This window comes from Engystomops pustulosus, chromosome 3 (genome assembly GCF_040894005.1).
Source record: "Engystomops pustulosus chromosome 3, aEngPut4.maternal, whole genome shotgun sequence".
Classification (NCBI taxonomy): Eukaryota; Metazoa; Chordata; class Amphibia; order Anura; family Leptodactylidae; genus Engystomops; species Engystomops pustulosus.
In genome coordinates, this window is record NC_092413.1 from 78,623,893 (window position 1) to 78,644,834 (window position 20,942).

The window sequence follows — 20,942 nt, forward strand, 5'->3', positions numbered from 1 at the left end:
GCTATTGACAGCAGCTTAACTTTTAATTCCATGCATTGGAAAACAAATCGGGTCCCAATCCTCTCCCAATGGAAAGACACAGTCCAGGAAATATATATGTTTGAAGAACTAGCCCACTGGGAGAGGGGCACTCGCTCTAAGTTCATACATAACTGGCAACCATGGACAAAATACATTAATAATAACGCCACGATCTACCAAGCTCCAGGCTTCTCTGCAGTCACTTTCAGCTTGGACCTTGTATATAAGATGGCGGTTGATGTCTGGTTCAAGCAGCAGAATTTCTATTTATTAAATTATTTTATAATTGCCCTTATAAAGAATGGCTGGACAATTATACAAGCTTTTTAGCTCTTGTGTCACCCCTTGATCCTCATAGAGTGTAAGCTCTTGCAAGCAGGGCCCTCACTCCTATTGTTCCATATGACTGTTTGTACTCTTTAATGTATTATTATATTTGTATATGTCCCATATAATTTTTAAAGCACTACGGAATTTGATGGTGCTATATAAATAAAGATTTTTATTATTATTTATTTTTAGATTAAAGCAGATGACATACTTTCACTGTCTACTATATATGTATTCAGCAAAAGGAGCAGTTTCCAAAGCTAGTGCAAAGAAACATAAGTAAATCTCTTATCCACCGGGTCAAATCATCCAATGTGCATGGAGATTGAGAATAATTAAACATAAGCAGAAATTGAATTCTGTACAATAAAATGTGATAATAATACTGCTATTACCTGTAAAGCTTGCAGTCCCCCATATGCTGTAAAGAGAAGGAGAAATCCAAAAGAAACAATAATAATATTTTTAAGATGTTTTATCTTCATTGCTTCTCTAGGTTCTGTTCTTCTATGATAATGACTTCCTTGTAAATGAGATGTCAGGACACAGGAGAAACACAAGGGTTGTAGTTAGATTGGATACAGATTTCAAGCAAGCAGCAGTACAAAGTTTACTGTTCTGTTCTTGTCATCAAAATGTTTTGCAACTGTTTAATGAAGTCATGCAAATAGTTAACTGCTTGGTTTGTGAAATTGTTAGGGTTGGGCTCTTCTATTGAAACCTGAAACATAAATAATCAACACATGACTTTTAATTGGTAGGAATATTTTTCATTAACAATTACTTCCTTATGTAGCCAAAAATAAGCATGGATGTTGCTTAGATCCTAATATTACAAACTAAATGTACATTTTCCATCAACAGATTTGTGACTTTTTTTAAAGGGGTTTGCCCATGAAAGAAAATCATCAAATCTAAGTTCATTAGTGATGCTAACATGATAAGGATTTATCAGAGAAATGCCCATAAGGGTCTTTGGATTCACGAGGCTTTAACCATCCTCGTCCGCGTTGCAAAGGTGAGTTCCGAATTATTTGTTTCCCAGCACTGGAGTTTTGAGTAACTTAAAAGAAAAGACAAAATGTCCTTGCAGAAAGTTATCTTACAACAAGACTTTTCCGTTTATTGTGGGACTGAAACATTTATAGAAAACCATAAGACACTTTACATAAGGCGTGTGAGTAGAAAAGCAGCAACTACAATTGGGTGTCCTCACCCAGGAAATGTAACACTATTTGGTAACTTCACACAAAGGAGTCTAATACTATTGGCTGTATGCAAATACGGAAACTTCCCAGGTGTTCACCTGGATACCTTCCCCTAGGTCAGTGGTGGCGAACCTATGGCACTGGTTCCAGAGGCGGCACTCTGAGCCCTCTCTGTGGGCACCCAGGCCATCACCCCAGCATAAGGTTCACCAGACAGGACTCAAAGAATCTTCCTACAGAATCTTCCTACAATGATAGACAAATTTGCACTCCTCCCTTCAAATGCATCGGTGTCTTTATGAGGCTGAACGGTTTAAAGTTGTTAAAGAACAAGGAGAAATAAATTATTGCTTAAATTGCTGTGCTGGGCTTTTGGATAAAGTTTGGACACTCAGGCTCTAAAAGGTTCGCAATCACTGCCCTAGGTGGTGCTAGCAAGCTCTAAGTCTTTGTGTGCTTTGCTTAGATACAAACCCCACCCTAACTTTAGTTATCACTACACAAAGTTATGCGAAATGAATGCTGAATCTTTGAACTGTCTGACAGTATGTAAAATGGCACCTGAGACCAGTGCAATATCCTTAACAGATAACATTTTCTTTTTTTTTCTGCTTTTGCTCCTACCTCTGTATTAGCTCCTGAATGTAGAAATTCTACCCTGTGGCTAGGCGCTGAGTGTGTGATTGATCAGGTGATGCAGCAGAGTTTGTTATTATAGATCATACATCCATCTCATGACTCTGATCCGTCTCATCCCTGTCAGATATTAGAACTTATTCAGACGCTGGGAAAACCAATGGGGGATTAATTCCTTATGCATCTTAATACATATTAAAACCTATTGGCTGTAGGGAGGCAGATCTTCTTGTTAGTGATTTTTCCATCCAGAAATGTAATGGGTAGGACCCATCCGTTGAGCCATATTCTGCCTTGTGGTACTACAGTAGGTGTGGAAAGTATTCCGAACCCTTTACATTCTTCACTCTCTGTTTCATTGCAGTAAATTAGTAAATAGAAAAGGTCTTTATTTTTCTAATTTCTGCACCCCATCCAGACAGGAAAAAAAAACAAATGTAGGTATTTTTGCCAATATGTTAACCCCCTTAAGGACGTAGGGTTTTTCCACTTATTCTCACTATCCACCTGCAAATTTCCATAACTTTTTCATTTTTCCATGTACAGAGCTGTGTTTTTTTTGTACAGGCTTATTTTGTGCGTAACAAACTTTACTTCTCCGTCACATTATTTATTATTCCATGCCGTGTACTGGGAAGCAGGCAAAAAATTCCAAATGTGTAAATAGTAAAAAAAATCATGTTTGCGTCACATTCTTGTGGGCTCAGTTATTACGACTTTCACTGTGCACTACAAATAACATCTTTAATTTATTCTTTATTTTGGTACGATCACAGTGATAACAAATTTATAGAGGTTTTATTGCATTTTAACACATTTTCAAAAGTTAAACAATTGTGTACGAAAAAGTAAAGAAAATTTTCGCCATCTTTTGATGCTAATAACTTTTTCATACTTTGAAGTGCGCAGCTGTGTTATGAGCCAACGTTTACCATTATGAGGTCTGTGCGACATTTTGGACTTTTTTATTTCCATTTTTTACGTGAAGTAAAATGCTAGTTTCAGACAATTGGGCCCTATTTTCTGTTATGTGGTTCACCACCGACTATAAACTTTTTTATATTTTGATAGATTAGGCATTTTGGGATGCAGCGATACCTATTGGGCACATTTACTAAGATAGTCGGGGAATGCATAGTGCGTAACTCTGACTATAATGTGATATGCGCCTAATTGTGTCGCATGCGATCATAAATGTGGAGCACGACTTGCATCACAATGGGGCAGATTTACTTACCCGGTCTGGTCGCGATCCAGCTGCGCTTTCTCTGCGGAGGATTCGGGATTCACTAAGGCAGTTCCCCCGACATCTACTAGGTGTCGCTGCTGCGCTGAAGTTCGTCGAATTGCACTTAAGTTCACCGTCCTCTGCTGGGTGCAGGTAAGCGCGTGTCAAGCGACACTTTTTTTTTAATGCAGCGTTTTTTTCGAATCCGTCAGGTTTTTTTACGGCCACGCCCCCCGATTTCCGTTGCGTGCATGCCGACGCTGATGCGCCACAATCCGATCACGTGCAACAAAATCCTGTGGCAATTCAGGGAAAATCGTCGCAAATCGGAAATACGCAAATCGGGCCCTTAGTAAATGACCCCCAACTTTTGCATAAAAGGTGCAAAGCGAGGCAAATTGCATGGCTGGTATCTATTATGGCGCAGTGTCCAGAAAAGACCACAGCAGCACCAGATACGCCCAGTGCCACTGTAATGGCACTGTTTCCCCTGGAGTATGACACTGCAGTCCGCAGAGCACTGGAGATGGAGGCGGGTAATCGGCCAGCCCCCCCAACATCTGCTGCCCCATCTCCTGGTCCGTCCGCTGCTCCTGGGGATCCCCCACCACCAACTGCTGGGGATATGGACACTGGGGGCTCTGGTGCTGAACACGAGGAGTACCCCGGGCGCCCAAAGAAGGCATGTTTCACGCAACGTGAAACCGAAATTTTGATTGAGGAGGCATTGTGAAATTTTATTAACCTATTTATACTGTGTTAGTTTTCTGTCATACTCTTTCCCCACCGTTGCAAAGTGTTTTTACTGAGGGTTGTTTCAGGTTACCCAAAACTACCAAAAATTATTTGGGAGGCTGGCAGATTCGATTCCACTGTCAGCAAAACACCAGATTTGGCAGGGGATCATGGAGCATGTTAATGGCCAAGGTAAAATTTGCACTTTGAATTGTCTTTGAATTGATTTTGCTCACTAGGATTTGAAATAAGGAATATGAGTGGCCTTTTGTTAATTTTTTTTTAAATACTTTTTCGATATTCGAACTTCAAAATGTTTTACTTTTTCCACACATAGTCATAACAGCAAAAAGACTTAATAACTAACATTCACTGAATGTCTACTTTATGTGGACATGGTTTTTTAATGCATACTCTTATTTTTGTAGGATGTTATGGTCCTTTGAACGTTAGGTGCGATTTTTCACATTTTCATAAAAACACAAGATACTGCTATTGAGGGACCTGGCCAGGTTTCAAGTCACTTTGAGAGGCCTAAATAAAAGTAAAACCCCATAAATTACCCCATTATAGAAACTACACCCCTCAACTTACGTAAAACAACTTTTATGAAGTTTGTTAACCCTTTAATTGTTTTACAGGGCTTAAAACTAAATCGGATATAATTTTGAAAGTACATTTTTTTTGGCTAAATCAATGTGTTTTTCAAAAAATGTACAAATTCTCAGTGGATAAAATACCAAAACGCTTCACAAAATTTGATACCCAATCCCTCCCGCGTATAACAATACCCCATATGTGGTGGTAACCTGCTGTATGGGCACACGCCAGAGCATCGAAGGAAGCTGCGCCATTCAGAGCAGATTATGCATTGTCACTTTTTATTGGCTATGCAATCTTTATTTTTTTGACAATTTGGACATATAAGGGCTTATTTTTTGCAACATGAGATGCACTTTACAAATATTTGATTTTAGTGGGTCATTAGCTTATTGATGAGATTTTATTAACACTTGGATGTATGGGTGAAAAGAAAATTGTCAATTTTGGTTTCCTTTCTTTTTGTATTTTTGGGGGTCGTACACCGTACACTAAAAATACTATATTATCTTTATTCTACAGATCCCTATGATTATGGTGATACCTCATTTATATAGTTTTTGATTTATTGTGAAGAGATTTTATGAAAAATTTATATTTTTGGCGAGTTTTTCGTGTTTTGTTTTTACGGCATTTACCGAGCATGCCCAATAATGTTTCTGGGTTATTGTACAGATTGTTACAGATGCAGCGATAGCAAATATGTGGGATTTTTTGGCAATTTTGTGGGGTTTTTTACTTTATTACATGTGTATAATGAATGTTTGTGTTTAGGGGACTTTAACTTTATTTCATTAATTCTTTTTATTAAAAATGTTTTTATTCACTTTTACATATTAGCTTGAACAAGCGATCCAATGATCACTTCTTCAAGCTATTCTTCACCTTACACAGTGTAATACAGATGTATTACACTTTGTAATGCAACACACAGAGCATGCTGGCATGCTCAGTGTATCACAGCCGGGTTCTGCCAGAAGGCAGGACCCGGCACACGGAAGAGGATCGCGCAGCCCCGGGACACTGGCAGGGGGTTTGTTAGAGATGATATCCTGGAGTATCTCACTGTGCACAACCTTATAACCCAGCGTCAGCATGGGTTTATGAGAGATCGGTCCTGTCAGACTAATCTGATTGGTTTCTACGAGGAGGTAAGTTCAAGACTGGATCCGGGGGACACTGTGGATGTTGTGTATCTGGACTTTTCAAAGGCATTTGACAACGTGCCACATAAAAGGTTGGTATATAACATGAGACTGCTTGGAATAGGGGAAAATTGGCTTAGTGATAGAAAACAGAGGGTCGTCATTAATGGCACATTCTCAGATTGGTTGACGTTACCAGTGGAATGCCACAGGGGTCAGTATTGGGGCCACTTCTTTTAAATATTTTTATTAATGACCTTGTAGTGGGTTTATACAGTCAAGTTTCAATATTTGCAGATGATACTAAGCTGTGTAAAGTAATAAATACTGAGGTCGATAGTTTAGCATTACAGAGGGATTTGTGGAAGCTTGAGGAGTGGGCAGAAAAATGGTTGATGAGGTTTAATGCAGATAAATGTAAAGTTATGCACTTGGGCCATGGAAACACAAAGTATAATTATGTTCTAAACAGTCAATTACTTGGTAAAACTGGAGCTGAAAAGGACTTGGGGGTATTGGTGGATGGTAAACTTAATTTTAGTGACCAGAGCCAGGCAGCTGTTGCTAAAGCAAATAAAATTATGGGATGTATCAAGAGAGGAATAGATTCTCATGATAAAGACATAGTTTTGCCTTTATACAAATCCCTGGTCAGACCACACATGGAATATTGTGTACAGTTTTGGGCACCAGTGTATAAAAAGGATATAGTAGAGCTGGAACGGGTGCAGAGGAGAGCAACCAGGATTATTAGGGGAATGGGGGGACTAGAATACAATGACAGATTACAAAATTTGTGATTATTCAGTTTAGAAAAAAGACGACTGAGGGGAGACCTCATTACAATGTACAAATACCTGAAAGGACAGTACAAGGATCTCTCCAAAGATCTTTTTATACCTATGCCTGTGACCAGGACAAGGGGGCATCCTCTGCACCTGGAGGAGATACAATTTTACCATCAACATAGACAAAGGTTCTTTACTGTACGAGCAGTGTGACTATGGAACTCTCTGCCGCAGGAGGTTGTTATGGCGGACTCTATGTACATGTTCAAGAGAGGCCTGGATGCCTTTCTGGAGAGAAAAACTATCACAGGTTATGGGGATAAAACATTTATTTAATTCTTAAAGGTTGGACTTGATGGACTTGCGTCTTTTTCCGGCCTTTTATAATATGATACTATGATCGGAGCCACGCCCCCCCCCCCCCCCCCCCCCGATAAGCGGGGCTAACACCCGTGATCGGTGTTAAAGGTGGGTGTCGGCCAGAAGTTTGACGTTATAGTACTGCATCTTGTGGGAACGCACCTCCCGCGATGCAGTACTATTACGTCAAATGTCGGGAAGGGGTTAATCTTGCTGTCAGTATGTAAGATTTTTTGTTATATCTCTAATACCAATGTTTGCTTTCACTTTCCATAAACATTTTTCAATCCTTACATGTCAAAAATGCAGTTTTTTGTGTGTTCACATGTTCAGTTTTTCCAATGCAGTTTTAAACGGCAAAAGCATGTGTGTATTATAATGTGTCAGAATGTATCATTGAGTGACACACTTCAGTGAGTGTCCTCCTGGTTTTGACATTGGAAATGCATCTGAAAAAATGACTGTGTGAATAAGGTGTTAAGTGTGCCTATAAAATCTTTTAGACAATTATTATTTTTTGAAGGTTACAGCACTCTATAGTTCTTGAATTGTAAATTGCTTTTTTTGGTTTATCAACAGGGAGGGCTGCTCCACCCCCCGCACTGCAGGTTGCACTACCACCAGCACATGAGGCTGCACACGGACCTCTATGTGCTTCACCACCAAAGTGTCCTGCAGGCGTATCACTTCATGGATCCAGTGGGGATGAGGCTTCTGAAGCTGTGCCTGCTAAAGATAGGCCCATCACTCTTACCATTTTTTCCAATTAAATGGATAAAAGCCTGGCAGTGATGGACCAAATTCAGCATGCACTCCTAAGGCATGACCGGAGGGTCAATATGTAGCCTGTTGGCTGTTGCAATGTTGTGTATACATATAATGCACACAGTGGGCGGTTTGTACAGCATTGGGCCCCCTGAGAAATTCAGGCAGCGGAAACGACTCTTTAGAACCCCGAATGTCCTCTCAATGACACTTCTGGTTCTTCGATGTGCTCGGTTGAAGCTCCTCTCCTTAGTGACACTCACAAATATGGAGTCATCAGCCAAGGTGATAATTTGTAGCCATTATCACCTTAAAAACGGTACAAACAAAAGCTAACTAGCTTAATTTCAAAACTGAGGCAGCATTCACACAAACATCTGCCTGCCGGGACATCTATAGGGACATATGTACGGCCGCAAGCTTGCAGCTGTACATATTTCCCCAATATAGTATTGTGAATGTAGCCTTAATACTAGTTTAGACTGACATTTTTGGATTATCCTCACAATATCCCTTGTTGGCTCTGAATCTGCTTGGTTTATCAGTGACCATAATGCTAGTTATTTGCACTCAGTTTTTTGGAGATGTGTTCTTTTTCCAAAACATGATGGTAGTTAAAGGGGTTTTCACACATCCACGGGATAGGGCCTAAATTCCTGATGAGTTCTGAGACCCCCACAGACTGCAAAAATTACGGGTTTGTCATGCCCCTTGCGCTCAGTCAGACTAATGGAGCAGATGGCTGCGCATGACCATTCTGCTCCATTAATCTCTATGGAGCTGACAGAGATTGGTGAGCACTGCGGTCGGCAATATCAGTCACCTCCATAGAGATTAATGGAGTCGAACAGTTCACAGCCGCCTGCTCTATTAATCTGACTGAGAGGCAAGGGGTCCATTGTTTATGCAATATGTGGTGGTCTCAGCATTGATCAGGAAGTTAGGCCCTATCCCATGTATAGGGCCTAACTTTAGTTTGTGGGAAAACCCCTCTAATAGATTGTGAGGTTTGCCAATACAGTCACATGTCCATGCCCCAACTAGGTGTTTGCTTTAAATGTTACATCGCAGGATTTTTGGGTAAATTATACTTAACCCCAAACTTTTTTTCTTATGGTGAATGTCAGCTTGTGTTCACTCTCTCATAATGCAGGTTTCACATGAAAATGTCATTTACACAAGTAAACATTTTTACATTTGTTTACAATGTGTAAACTCTGTTTAAATCAATATAATTTAAAAAATACTCTCTTCTCAGTTTTTGAAATCCATTTATAAAGACAGACCTTATGTAGCATTACCACATTTTTGTATTTAGTAATTGAAAGAGAATTTAAATTCACTTACCAACCAGAAAGGCGTCCCCATACAATCCACTATGGAGCTGGCGATTGAGGCCACAGTGCTCAAATATGAAGGAGTCATAAATTGATCCGGGATACTTGGCAACCACATTTGTTATGATGTTCTCATGGTTCACTGTCACCTGGACGTTGATGGAGTGGAACATCTTTCTGTGTCGGAACCGATATTCTTCGGCAGCAGGAGGCACCAACTCCACGTGTGTGCAGTCTCTCAGACCGATGACGTTTGGCATCCCAGCAATTTGCTCAAATTCCTCTTTTGTCCTTCGGATAGCATCAGCAGTTTGTGGGGAAGAAGATGTACTGCGTACAGAGCTTAAACAGCTCATCCACTACCTCATTGAAAAAACGGCTGAAGGTCGGTTGCGAAAAACCGAAACACTCGTTAGCCATAAAATAAATGGCCGAGACCATCTTGGTGAGTCCAGGCACTTCATGTGAGCGTCCAGTTCTAGCCCCAATAGCAACTTCAAGCTTCTCATAGAGGATTAGGATTGAAGCTCGGTCCAGCCGAAACTGCTGATATACCTCCTTGGTGGAAAAATCAGAAAATGAAACCCGAGGATGGAACACTCAATGATACCTCCTTTGCCTCCGTCTGCGTTGTCTTGCCATGATCCATTCATTTTCCATGACGTACAAGATTGGCAGTATATCAATGGTCCTAGAAGAAAGGATATGGAATAGTAAATTTTTTTATGCTCATATTGGTCATATGTATGTTACTTTGTGAGGCATTTTAACTTGCAAATTGGGCAATCCCAACTTGTGGTAAATACAATTGAATGTTTTGTTTTTCCTGGGCCTCTTTTAAATAATTTTTTTGTTAATTTGGTTTTTTAGTTATTACATAACTTTTAATTGTAAAGTGTGACTTACCTTTGCAAAAGGTTGTTTTAAGATTGTTCTTTGTCTTCTCACCATCAATCTCCACTCCTGTATTTTAACAAAATTTCTTGTTATTTTTTTCAACATTCTTGCAATTTTTTTTTTTTTTATTTTCTTACCTTTTGTACAAATGTCAATTGATTTTGTCGGCTCGTTCCACGATTAACTTTCACAATCTCTTCGAAAACACTCCTAACTCTCTCCGAAGCAGTGTCTGGTACAGCGCCACATGTCCTGTTCAATATGCAGCCTGGTTGGTATATATAGCTATTTTGCACAATGCACTTTATTTTGTCTTGTTTGGTTTATATCACCTCCTACCAGGTTCCATGTTATTTAGATTAGGTTTATGTTATAACCTCTTGTTTACACTTGTAATATATTATATTGATTGACTTGTGTGTTACATTGAAACCTTATGTTTACACTTGTAATGTATTGACTGACTGTGGTTTACAATGTGATTGTACAGGATTGGCGGTGTACTTTTAGTCCACCAGGGATTGATTTTATGGGTTGTTTTTATTGCAGTGATCATATGTGTATTATTATTTTGTTCAAAAAAATTCTGTGTTTTCCATATTATGGTATTCATGCATATATTTTGTGTACTTTGTTGAATAATAATCGACCCACACTTTTAAGTTTAAAATTTATTAAAATATAACTGAGCAACATAACTTTTTGGTTTGTAAGATTTATGCATCTGTTAATAAATCCTGCTCTTGTTTGAAGTTTGAAGGCTCTAACTTATTTACTTCTTATCAAACCTGCTAAATCTGCAGGGGGTTGAATACTACTTGTAGGCAATATATATATATATATATATATATATATATATATATATACCGTATATTCCGGCGTATAAGACGACCTGGTGTATAAAACGACCCCCTTACTTTCCTGTTAAAATATAGAGTCTAAGATATATTCGCCGTATAAGACTACCCCTTTTCCAACGCATACAAAACACCGGTAAAAATTAAAATTATGCCCACCTCCCAGAAGCCATAATTAATGTCCTGCCCCCCCCCCTCAGTAGCTATAATTACTGTCCTGCCCCCCTCAGTAGCCATAATTAATGTCCTGCCACCCCCCCCCCAGTAGCCATAATTACTGTCCTGCCCCCCCCCCAGTAGCTATAATTACTGTCCTGCCCCCCCAGTAGCTATAATTACTGTCCTGCCCCCCCCAGTAGCCCTAATTAATGCCCCCCCCCAGTAGCTATAATTACTGTCCTGCACCCCCAGTAGCCATAAATAATGTCCCCCACCACCAAACAGGGCCCTATATATTTAAGCTAAATAAAAAACATAATTCTTACCGTATCCCGCTCCTCTTCGTGCTGCCTCTCATGAGGGGATCCGGCGCAGGCGACAGCTGATGACGTGTCTGCAGGTCAGGTGCCGGGTCATAGACCTCAGCAGACCCGGCGCAGGCAGACGTGTCACATAGCCTGCGTCAGCGAAAGTGATGGGTGTCGACGGCGGGTAAGTAGTGTGAAGTGGATGGGACGGGGGCCTATCGGGGGCCCATTCTAATTTTGAATTATGACAGCTCCGGGCCCTCCCTGATCCAGCGCACGGACCAGATGCAGAACAGTCCCTGCACTGTAACAGGCAGGCCCGGGGCTGTCACAATTCAAAACATCTGTCCGCTGTGCTGCGCCAAGTTATCAGTGCAGCGCAGGGGTCAGGTGCGGGCCTCTGACTGACCGGCAGCGGAGCTTCGGTGGATCGTGGGAAAGGTGAGAAACATTACCGGCGTATAAGACGACCCCAGACCAGACAGAAGATTTTTATATACAGGCGGTCCCCTACTTAAGGACACCCGACTTACAGACAACCCATAGTTACAGACGGACCCCTCTGCCCCCTATGACCTCTGGTGAAGCTCTCTGGATGTTACTATAGTCCCAGACTGCAATGATCAGCTGTAAGGAGTCTGTAATGAAGCTTTATTGATAATCCTTGGTCCAATTACACCAAAAATTTTGAAACTCCAATTGTCACTGGGGCAAAAAAAAAAAAAAATGTCTAGAACTTCAATTATAAAATATACAGTTTCGACTTACATACAAATTCAACTTAAGAACAAACCCCCAGTCCCTATCTTGTACGTAACCCGGGGACTGCCTGTATAATATGTATATAATAATGTCTTTATTTTTATAAAGTCCTGCTCTCATATATTTAAAGTCTTCGTTATTCACCCACATATACAGCTCCCAGCTTAGTAATCTACTGTATCCCATATACAGCCCCCACCTTAGTAATATACTGTATCCCATATACAGCCCCCCAAGCTTAGTAATATACTGTACCCCATATACAGCCTCCCAGCTTAGAAATATACTGTATCCCATATACAGCCCCAGCTTAGTAATATACTGTATCACATAGACAGCATCCCAGCTTAGTAATATACTGTATACCCCCAGCTGAAATCTGGCCCCATATAAATATATATAAACCCCCCCCCCCCAGGAAAAAAAGAATATTGCCCCATATAATATATACAGCCCCCCCCCCCCCAAAGTATTAAACGATTCTGGACCCTTATAACATACACAGCACCCCACCCCCCACAGTGTAAAACAATTCTGGTCCCTTATAAAATACACAGAACCCCCCCTCTTCCCCACAGTATAAAAGGATTCTGGCCCTTATAACATACACAGCAACCCCCCAAATATAAGTAATATATATATACATGAGCATCCCCACCACGTTATAGCTGTATTTGCCCCTTATTGGCCACATTTAATAAAGGAGTATACATGAAAAAATAATAAAAATCATGCTCACCTGCAGGCATAGTGCTTCCACAGCGCACGGCTCCCGTCTCCTCGCGGCTCTTCACAGTGACACAGGCGGCGTGACGTCATCATCCGTCACCTGTGTCCCTATGTATTACGGAGCGATGCCAGCAGCCAGATAGGCACTGCGTTGCTCCACATATAAATCGCGTCTGTGTCTTAAAGAGACAGGCACAATTTATTTCGCTGGTGGGTGATTCGGGTGTCAATGGGCGACCGAATCGCCCACATTAGAGTGGCAAATTTTGCCGCTCTTTAACCTGTTCGCGACCGCCCGCCGTGTATTCACGGCGGCGGTCACGTTCCGATGCATGGAGAGGGCTCGCAGGCCGGTAAGTCTCTGCTGCATATTGCAGCAAAGGCTTACCAGTAACACCCGCGATCGGTGCCGGCGCCGATCGCGGGTGTTTTCTTGCTGATTGCCGGCAGCTTCAAACAGATGGCGACGTATGGGCGCCGCCATCTTTCGAGGATCGCCGCTCCCCGTGACGTGATCCGTCGCCATGGTAGCTTCGGGTCTCACGAAGACCCGAAGCTACTTCGGGTTAACCCATTCATTACAATGTGCTATCAGCACATTGTAATGTATGAGGAGTAAAATCCCCATATACTGCCATACTGTATTAAAAGAAAAAAAATAAAATTAAAAAAAAAAATTTTGTTCATGAGGTTTTAATTTTTATAAATGTATGAAAACATTCTAAAACCTATACAAATTTGGTATCCCTGTAATCGTACTGACCCAAAGAATAAATTAGATGCGTCATTTGTGGCGTGAAGTGAAAGCCGTAATATCCAAGCCCACAAGAATACGACACAAATGCGTTTTTTCACCATTTTCACTGCATTTGAAATTTTTTTCCCGCTTCCCTGTACATGGCATGGAATATTCAATGCGATCACTATGAAGTGCAATTTGTTACGCAAAAAACGAGCCGTCACATAGCTTTTTACATGTAAAAATAAAAAAGTTATAGATTTTTGAAGGTGGGGAGTGAAAAATGGAAATGAAAAAACGGGAAAGGGCCCGGTCCTTAACCGGTTAAAGGGAACCGCATTCTGCCACCTGAGACGAGATTTTCATCTCGCCTCATGGCAGATGTGGCCCTGATCACCGCAATGTAAATGCACTAAAACCTATATATTTCTGAAAGCAGACAATCCAGTGATTGCATCTGTCTTGTCAGTTGACACTCTCTGCTACCTTCATGCAACTTTGCGGCAAACAGAGAATTTTTACACAAATGAGAACATACAATTTCCCAATAAAACTCACATCCAAACTGTCAAGGTGAGGAAAAAAAAAAAAATAAATAAAAAATATATATATATATATAATATATATATATATATATATATATATATATATATATATATATATATATATATATATATATATTGTGAGACACTGAAGGGGTTAACTGTGGATGGGCGGTATGTTTCCCCTAGGTTTTGCTTCTATGCAAGGCCTTAGTGCTGAGGTGGGTTTGTCCAGCACCTTGGACACAGGTGATGGGAACAGCCTAATTAGCCTGGATAAAATGACTCAGCAGAGTTGAGTGGGTTGTCTCTCTGTGGAAGGAGGCTGAGAGGACACAGCTCTGACCTGTGTGTCTGGAGCAGCCACGTGATCTTTGTTTAGTGTGAGCTAGTGGACTATTTGTATAGTTAGCACCCTGACGGGTAGGTTTTCTTTTGTTTATTCAAATACCTGAATGTAAAGGCTGGTTTTATTTTGCTGCAATAAACGCAGGCGAGACCTGTTTGGACTGTACCCTGGTGTCCCTGTCTTGAACTGCATCCCAGCACCCCGCTACCACGGTCTCTACTGGGCCAAATCCCCACATATGGTGCTTCGGATTGCGGGCAGTTCAAAAAGACATACACCTGAAAGGCTTGATACATCCTGCAACATTGCATGGCCTGGGTGAAAGCAGCAGGCAAATTGCAGGATACAGCCAAGATGGAGGACTTTATTAAATACCTGCAAGAGGAGGCCAGAGCTAATCGGCAGCAGCAGGAAGAGTCCCAGGCTAATCGGCAGCTGCAGCAAGCCATGCTCCAGCAGCAGGAGGAGAGGTCCCGTCAGCAGCAAGCCATGTTCCAGCTGCAGGAGGAGAGGTCCCGCCAGCAGCAGGAGGAGAGGTCCCGCCAGCAGCAGGAGGAGAGGTCCCGCCAGCAGCAAGCCATGTTTCAGCTGCAGGAGGAGAGGTCCCGCCAGCAGCAGGAAGAATCCCGAGCCATGTTCCAGCTGATGATGGAGAAGTTTTCTGGCATGATGGCAGCACCGCAAGCGACGACTACTGAGGGGTCCCATACTGGTCTGCAAGGGTACCCGGTTGTCCAGCATTCCACACGGGCTGCAGTACAAAAGGCTTTACAAAAAATGGCGACGACCGACGACGTGGAGGCGTATCTCACTGTGTTCGAGCGAGTAGCTGAGCGAGAGGAGTTACTGGCTGAGCAGTGGGCAGATGTCCTGGCACCGTTCCTGACCGGCGAGTCGCAGAAGGCTTACTACGACCTGAGTGAAACGGAGGCCCGTAAGTACCCCCAGCTAAAGGCGGAGATTCTGGCTCGTCTTGGGGTCACCGTTCAAGTTTGCTCCAGCCGGGTCCACCAGTGGGCTTACTCAGAAAAATTACCCCCACGCTCCCAAATGCATGACCTGATCCATCTTGTCCGGAAGTGGCTACAACCAGAGGACTGCACCCCAGCACAGATGGTAGAGAGAGTGGTCCTCGACAAGTTCACCCGTTCTCTGCCCTCTCGGCTCCAGCGGTGGGTTGGACAGGCCGGTCCCACAAAAGCTGAGGAGCTTGTGTCCCTTGTAGAGAGGTATCGGGCTACGGAGGACCTTCTACTTACCTCTCCCACACGAAGCAGTGCCAGTGACAGGGTCACCAAACCAGCTGGTAAGACTGCTACTGCGGAAAAGGGGAGACATGTCAGGTTGGGAGGGGGTTCATTGGGGGGCGTGGATACCCAGAAACCCAGTGAGGCTCGTGACAGAGGTCATGGCCGTATCCAGTGCTGGCGGTGCCATGAAATGGGCCATATTGCTGCCAACTGTCCACTGTCAGTGGAGCCAATGGACTGCAACCAGACCCGGCGAGTGTCACTGTTTGCCCGGCCAGTTCTGGCGGCAGAGTCAGTCACGGATGCAGAACCCCAAGTATGCATGGTCACAATCGGTGGTCACACAGTGGAAGCCTTGCTAGATTCAGGGAGTCTGGTCACCCTGGTGCGGGGAACTTTGGTTGATCCTGGACTATACAGTGGGCGGAGAGTGGGAGTGTTGTGTATACATGGGGACACTCGCGAATATCCCACTGCTGTCATCAACCTACATACCCCTTGTGGTACTGTTACCCATGAAGTGGGGGTGGTGGGGACCCTTTTTCATGAGGCTATTATCGGCAGAGACTTACCGGTGTTTTGGGACCTCTGGAGACGAAGACCCACCTCAGGTGCTGTTGCAGATAATGGACATCAGGTATGTCCGGCCTTGGCCCCTGAACCCTTTGAGGCCGATGTACACACACCAGCAGTAGGGGTGACCCCATGTGATGAATTCTCTCCCCTAGAGGTCCTAGCTGGTGAGGTCGAGGGCCACGAGGGGGTGGCCGACATGCTGGACCTTGAGATTTCCCGTGACAATTTTGGGGCTGCACAGCTACAGGACCCTACCTTGGTTAAAGCACGGGAGAATGTCAAGGTGATAAATGGGGTACTCCAAATACCAGGGGCTGATAAAATATACCCCCGAATGGTGATTATTGGGGAACTGTTGTACAGGGTCGACCAGATACGGGGTGAGGAGGTTGAGCAACTTGTAGTACCCCAATCTCACCGTAGGCTGGTGCTAGAGTTGGCACACAAACATGTGCTGGGAGGGCACTTAGGTGCTGAGAAGACCCGAGAGAGGATCCTGCAGCGATTTTTCTGGCCCGGGGTATGGGAGGAGGTAAACCGGTATTGTAGCTCCTGCCCTGAGTGTCAACTTACTGCCCCGGTCTCCCACTTCAGGAGTCCTTTGGTCCCGCTACCGATCATAGAAGTGCCCTTTGAACGGATTGCAATGGATCTGGTTGGCCCCATAGTCAAATCCTCCAGGGGGCACCAATACATCCTAGTTATCCTGGACTACGCTACGCGGTATCCCGAGGCGATTCCATTAAGGAACACCTCCTCCAAAAATATTGCTAGGGAGCTGTTCCAGGTGTTCTCACGCACAGGCCTCCCCAAGGAAATCTTGACTGACCAGGGTACCCCATTCATGTCTAGGGTAATGAAGGAGATGTGCAAGTTACTACAGGTAAAACAGCTCCGCACCTCTGTGTATCATCCTCAGACAGATGGCCTGGTCGAGAGGTTTAATAAGACCTTGAAGGGGATGCTTAAGAGGGTGGTCAGCAAAGATGGGAAGGACTGGGATTGTTTGTTGCCCTATTTGATGTTTGCCATACGTGAAGTTCCCCAGTCCTCCACGGGTTTCTCACCCTTTGAGCTGTTATATGGCCGTTCCCCACGTGGGCTTTTGGATGTAGCCAAGGAGACCTGGGAGCAGGAGAGGACCCCCCACCGTAGTGTGATAGAACACGTCTCCCTTATGCAGGACCGCATAGCGGCGGTAATGCCCCTTGTAAAGGAACACATGACAAGGGCACAAGAGGCCCAGTCTAGGGTCTACAATAGGTCAGCCAGACTCAGGACCTTTAACCCAGGCGACAGAGTGCTAGTTCTGGTGCCCACCGTGGAGAGCAAGTTCTTGGCCAAATGGCAAGGGCCATATGAGGTCATGGAGAGAGTGGGGAAGGTAACCTACAGGGTATCTCAGCCGGGGAGGAGGAAACCCGAACAGATATACCACGTGAACCTCCTAAAGCCATGGAGGGAAAGAGAGTCCCTGATGGCCATGGGAGTAGAGAAGGCGTCTGTCTCCAAGAAGGGGACACCGGAGGTAGGTGTACCCGATGCCAAGGTGCCTGAAGTACGGATCTCGGAGTCCCTCTCCAGGGCCCAGATTCAGGAAGCGAAGGAGTTTGTGCTCCGAAATATGGAGGTGTTCTCTAAGTTACCGGGACGTACTTCAGTCATCAAGCATGACATCATAACCGAACCCCACATCCGGGTACACCAAAAACCTTACCGGGTCCCTGAAGCGCGCCGGCTTGCCATATCCGAAGAAGTCAGGCAGATGTTAGACCTGGGGGTTATCGAGGAGTCTAAAAGTGACTGGTCGAGTCCTATTGTGTTGATTCCCAAACCTGATGGTTCCCTACGGTTCTGCAATGATTTTAGGAAGTTGAACGAGGTGTCCAAATTTGATTCCTATCCCATGCCCAGGGTTGACGAGTTGATAGAACGACTTGGACAGGCTAGGTTCTTCTCCACCCTTGACCTGACGAAAGGGTATTGGCAGGTACCCCTGACTGACAGGGCTAAAGAGAAGACCGCTTTTGTTACCCCTGATGGGCTTTTTCAGTACGTGGTACTCCCCTTTGGGCTACATGGGGCTCCCGCCACATTCCAGAGGTTAATGGATCTCGTGCTAAAACCTCACCGGAGTTATGCCTCGGCCTACTTAGATGACATTATAGTCTATAGTAACGACTGGGAGAGTCATCTAGCCAAAGTACAAGCAGTGGTAGACTCCCTGAGGGCAGCAGGGCTGACAGCGAACCCCCAAAAGTGTGCACTGGGTCTGGAAGAGGCCCGTTACCTGGGGTACCGTATTGGGCGAGGGGTCATCAAACCCCAAGTAAATAAAGTAGAGGCGATCCAGCAGTGGCCACGACCTTTGAGCAAGAAGCAAGTGAGGGCTTTTCTGGGCATAGTGGGCTATTATCGCCGATTTATCCCCGATTTTGCGACAATAGCGGCACCTCTGACTGACCTGACTAAGGGTAGCAGGGCGGTGATGGTAAAGTGGAGTGAAGAGGCTGAGGGGGCGTTTCAGCGACTTAAGACGGTTTTGTGTGAGGGACCGATACTGATCACCCCTAACTTCACCAAGACCTTTATTGTGCAGACTGACGCTTCTGACGTGGGCTTGGGGGCTGTCCTGTCCCAAGTAGTGGAGGGTGAGGAACATCCTGTAACATTCCTGAGCCGCAAGCTCACACCTCCTGAAAAGAACTATAGTATAGTTGAGAGGGAGTGCTTGGCGATCAAATGGGCTCTGGAATCCCTGAGGTATTATTTGGTAGGGCGGCAGTTTACACTGGTGACCGATCACTCTCCCCTAACCTGGATGAGTCAGGCCAAGGAGAGGAACGCCAGGGTCACAAGGTGGTTCCTAATGCTCCAGAATTTTAAATTCACGGTGGAACATCGAGCAGGAAAATTGCATGGGAATGCCGATGCCCTATCCCGTACCCACTGTCTGATGGCCAAAAGTGTTCGTCCCCACAGGGTCAAACAGAGGGGGAGGGTATGTGAGACACTGAAGGGGTTAACTGTGGATGGGCGGTATGTTTCCCCTAGGTTTTGCTTCTATGCAAGGCCTTAGTGCTGAGGTGGGTTTGTCCAGCACCTTGGACACAGGTGATGGGAACAGCCTAATTAGCCTGGATAAAATGACTCAGCAGAGTTGAGTGGGTTGTCTCTCTGTGGAAGGAGGCTGAGAGGACACAGCTCTGACCTGTGTGTCTGGAGCAGCCACGTGATCTTTGTTTAGTGTGAGCTAGTGGACTATTTGTATAGTTAGCACCCTGACGGGTAGGTTTTCTTTTGTTTATTCAAATACCTGAATGTAAAGGCTGGTTTTATTTTGCTGCAATAAACGCAGGCGAGACCTGTTTGGACTGTACCCTGGTGTCCCTGTCTTGAACTGCATCCCAGCACCCCGCTACCACGGTATCTACTGGGCCAAATCCCCACAATATATAAATATATATATATATATAATATATATTATATATATTCACATGGAAATAGAGAGAGCAGGAACTCTAGGAAAATATGCAAAAGTCCCTATTCTTGCTGCTTCCAAGGATTAGGATAGCACTGTAAGAATTTGAGGACAGGTGAGTAGTATTTATATTATGCATATTAATGTATTTGAATTTTTTTGCAGGCTCCTGAAACCTATGGATTAAATAACAAGTGGATTTTATTACAGTTTATAAAATGGTCAAAAAGGGGCCTGTGGGAGTTTTTATATCAATAAAAAATTTTTTTTCATTTTGTGTGTGTTTTTTTTTTAATGTTACCACTATGCAGCCTTAGTAATATTCACTATATTATAGACGGCAACCATTACTAAGGCTGGGGCTTAGTGTCGACCACTAACCCCCAAACAATTACCCCGCCACCAGGGGAGTCGGGAAGAGCCGGGTACCCGCAGGAACAGACCATCATCACTGATGGTCTGGCTCTGAGGCGGCAGCAGGCTGGTTTTGCTGGGCCAGGAAGGGCCAATAATATCGGCTCATCCTGCCCTGGTACTGCCAGGCTGCTGTTGCTGGTTGTATCTGGCTGAAGAAGGAACATATAGGGGTACTCATGTTGTTTGTTAAATTAATAATTAACCCCTTAACGCTCTGCGCCATAGCTCTACGGCGCAGAGGTATAAGGAGTGTATGAAGAGGGCTCACGGGCTGAGTCCTCTTCATACAAAGGTGGGGCATTTTGCAGAAAACCCCCACCGCTAATAACCGCGGTTGGTGCTTGCAGGGCTATAACCCTGTGATTATCCCCAAAACAGGCAACGGTATCTGTAAAGTTGCCTTTTACCATGATTATCCCAAAAACAGGCAATGGTGTCTATAATTTGCCTTTTTTGCAAGATTATCCCCCAACCAGGCAACAGTCTCTATAAAGTTGCCTTTTTACCATGATTATTCCCAAAACAGGCAACGGTATTTGTAAAGTTGCCTTTTTACCATGATTATCCCAAAAACAGGCAATGGTGTCTGTAAAGGTGCCTTTTTACCATAATTTTTCCCCAAAACAGGCAACGGTATCTGTAAAGTTTCCTTTTTACCATAATTATCCCCAAAACAGGCAACGGTGTCTGTAAAGATGCTTTAAAACAATAGCATGAGATGTA

At 43.9% G+C, this 20,942-nt stretch overlaps 1 protein-coding gene across 6 annotated transcripts in view; it reads right to left on the minus strand.

Moving 5' to 3' along the window:
• Nucleotides 1-1,046, minus strand: part of LOC140121501 (protein unc-93 homolog A-like) — a 110,169-nt gene extending 109,123 nt beyond the window's left edge. For 2 of the 6 annotated variants that reach the window (XM_072141180.1, XM_072141174.1), the window contains exon 1: nucleotides 747-1,042. In XM_072141180.1, the coding sequence (XP_071997281.1) occupies nucleotides 747-769 (23 nt within the window). In that variant the 5' untranslated portion in view covers nucleotides 770-1,042. Of the gene's footprint in view, nucleotides 1-746 lie in introns of all 6 variants that reach the window. The other 4 variants (XM_072141179.1, XM_072141176.1, XM_072141182.1 and 1 more) reach the window with 4 other exon arrangements.
• Between the last annotated feature and the right edge of the window lie 19,896 nt (nucleotides 1,047-20,942).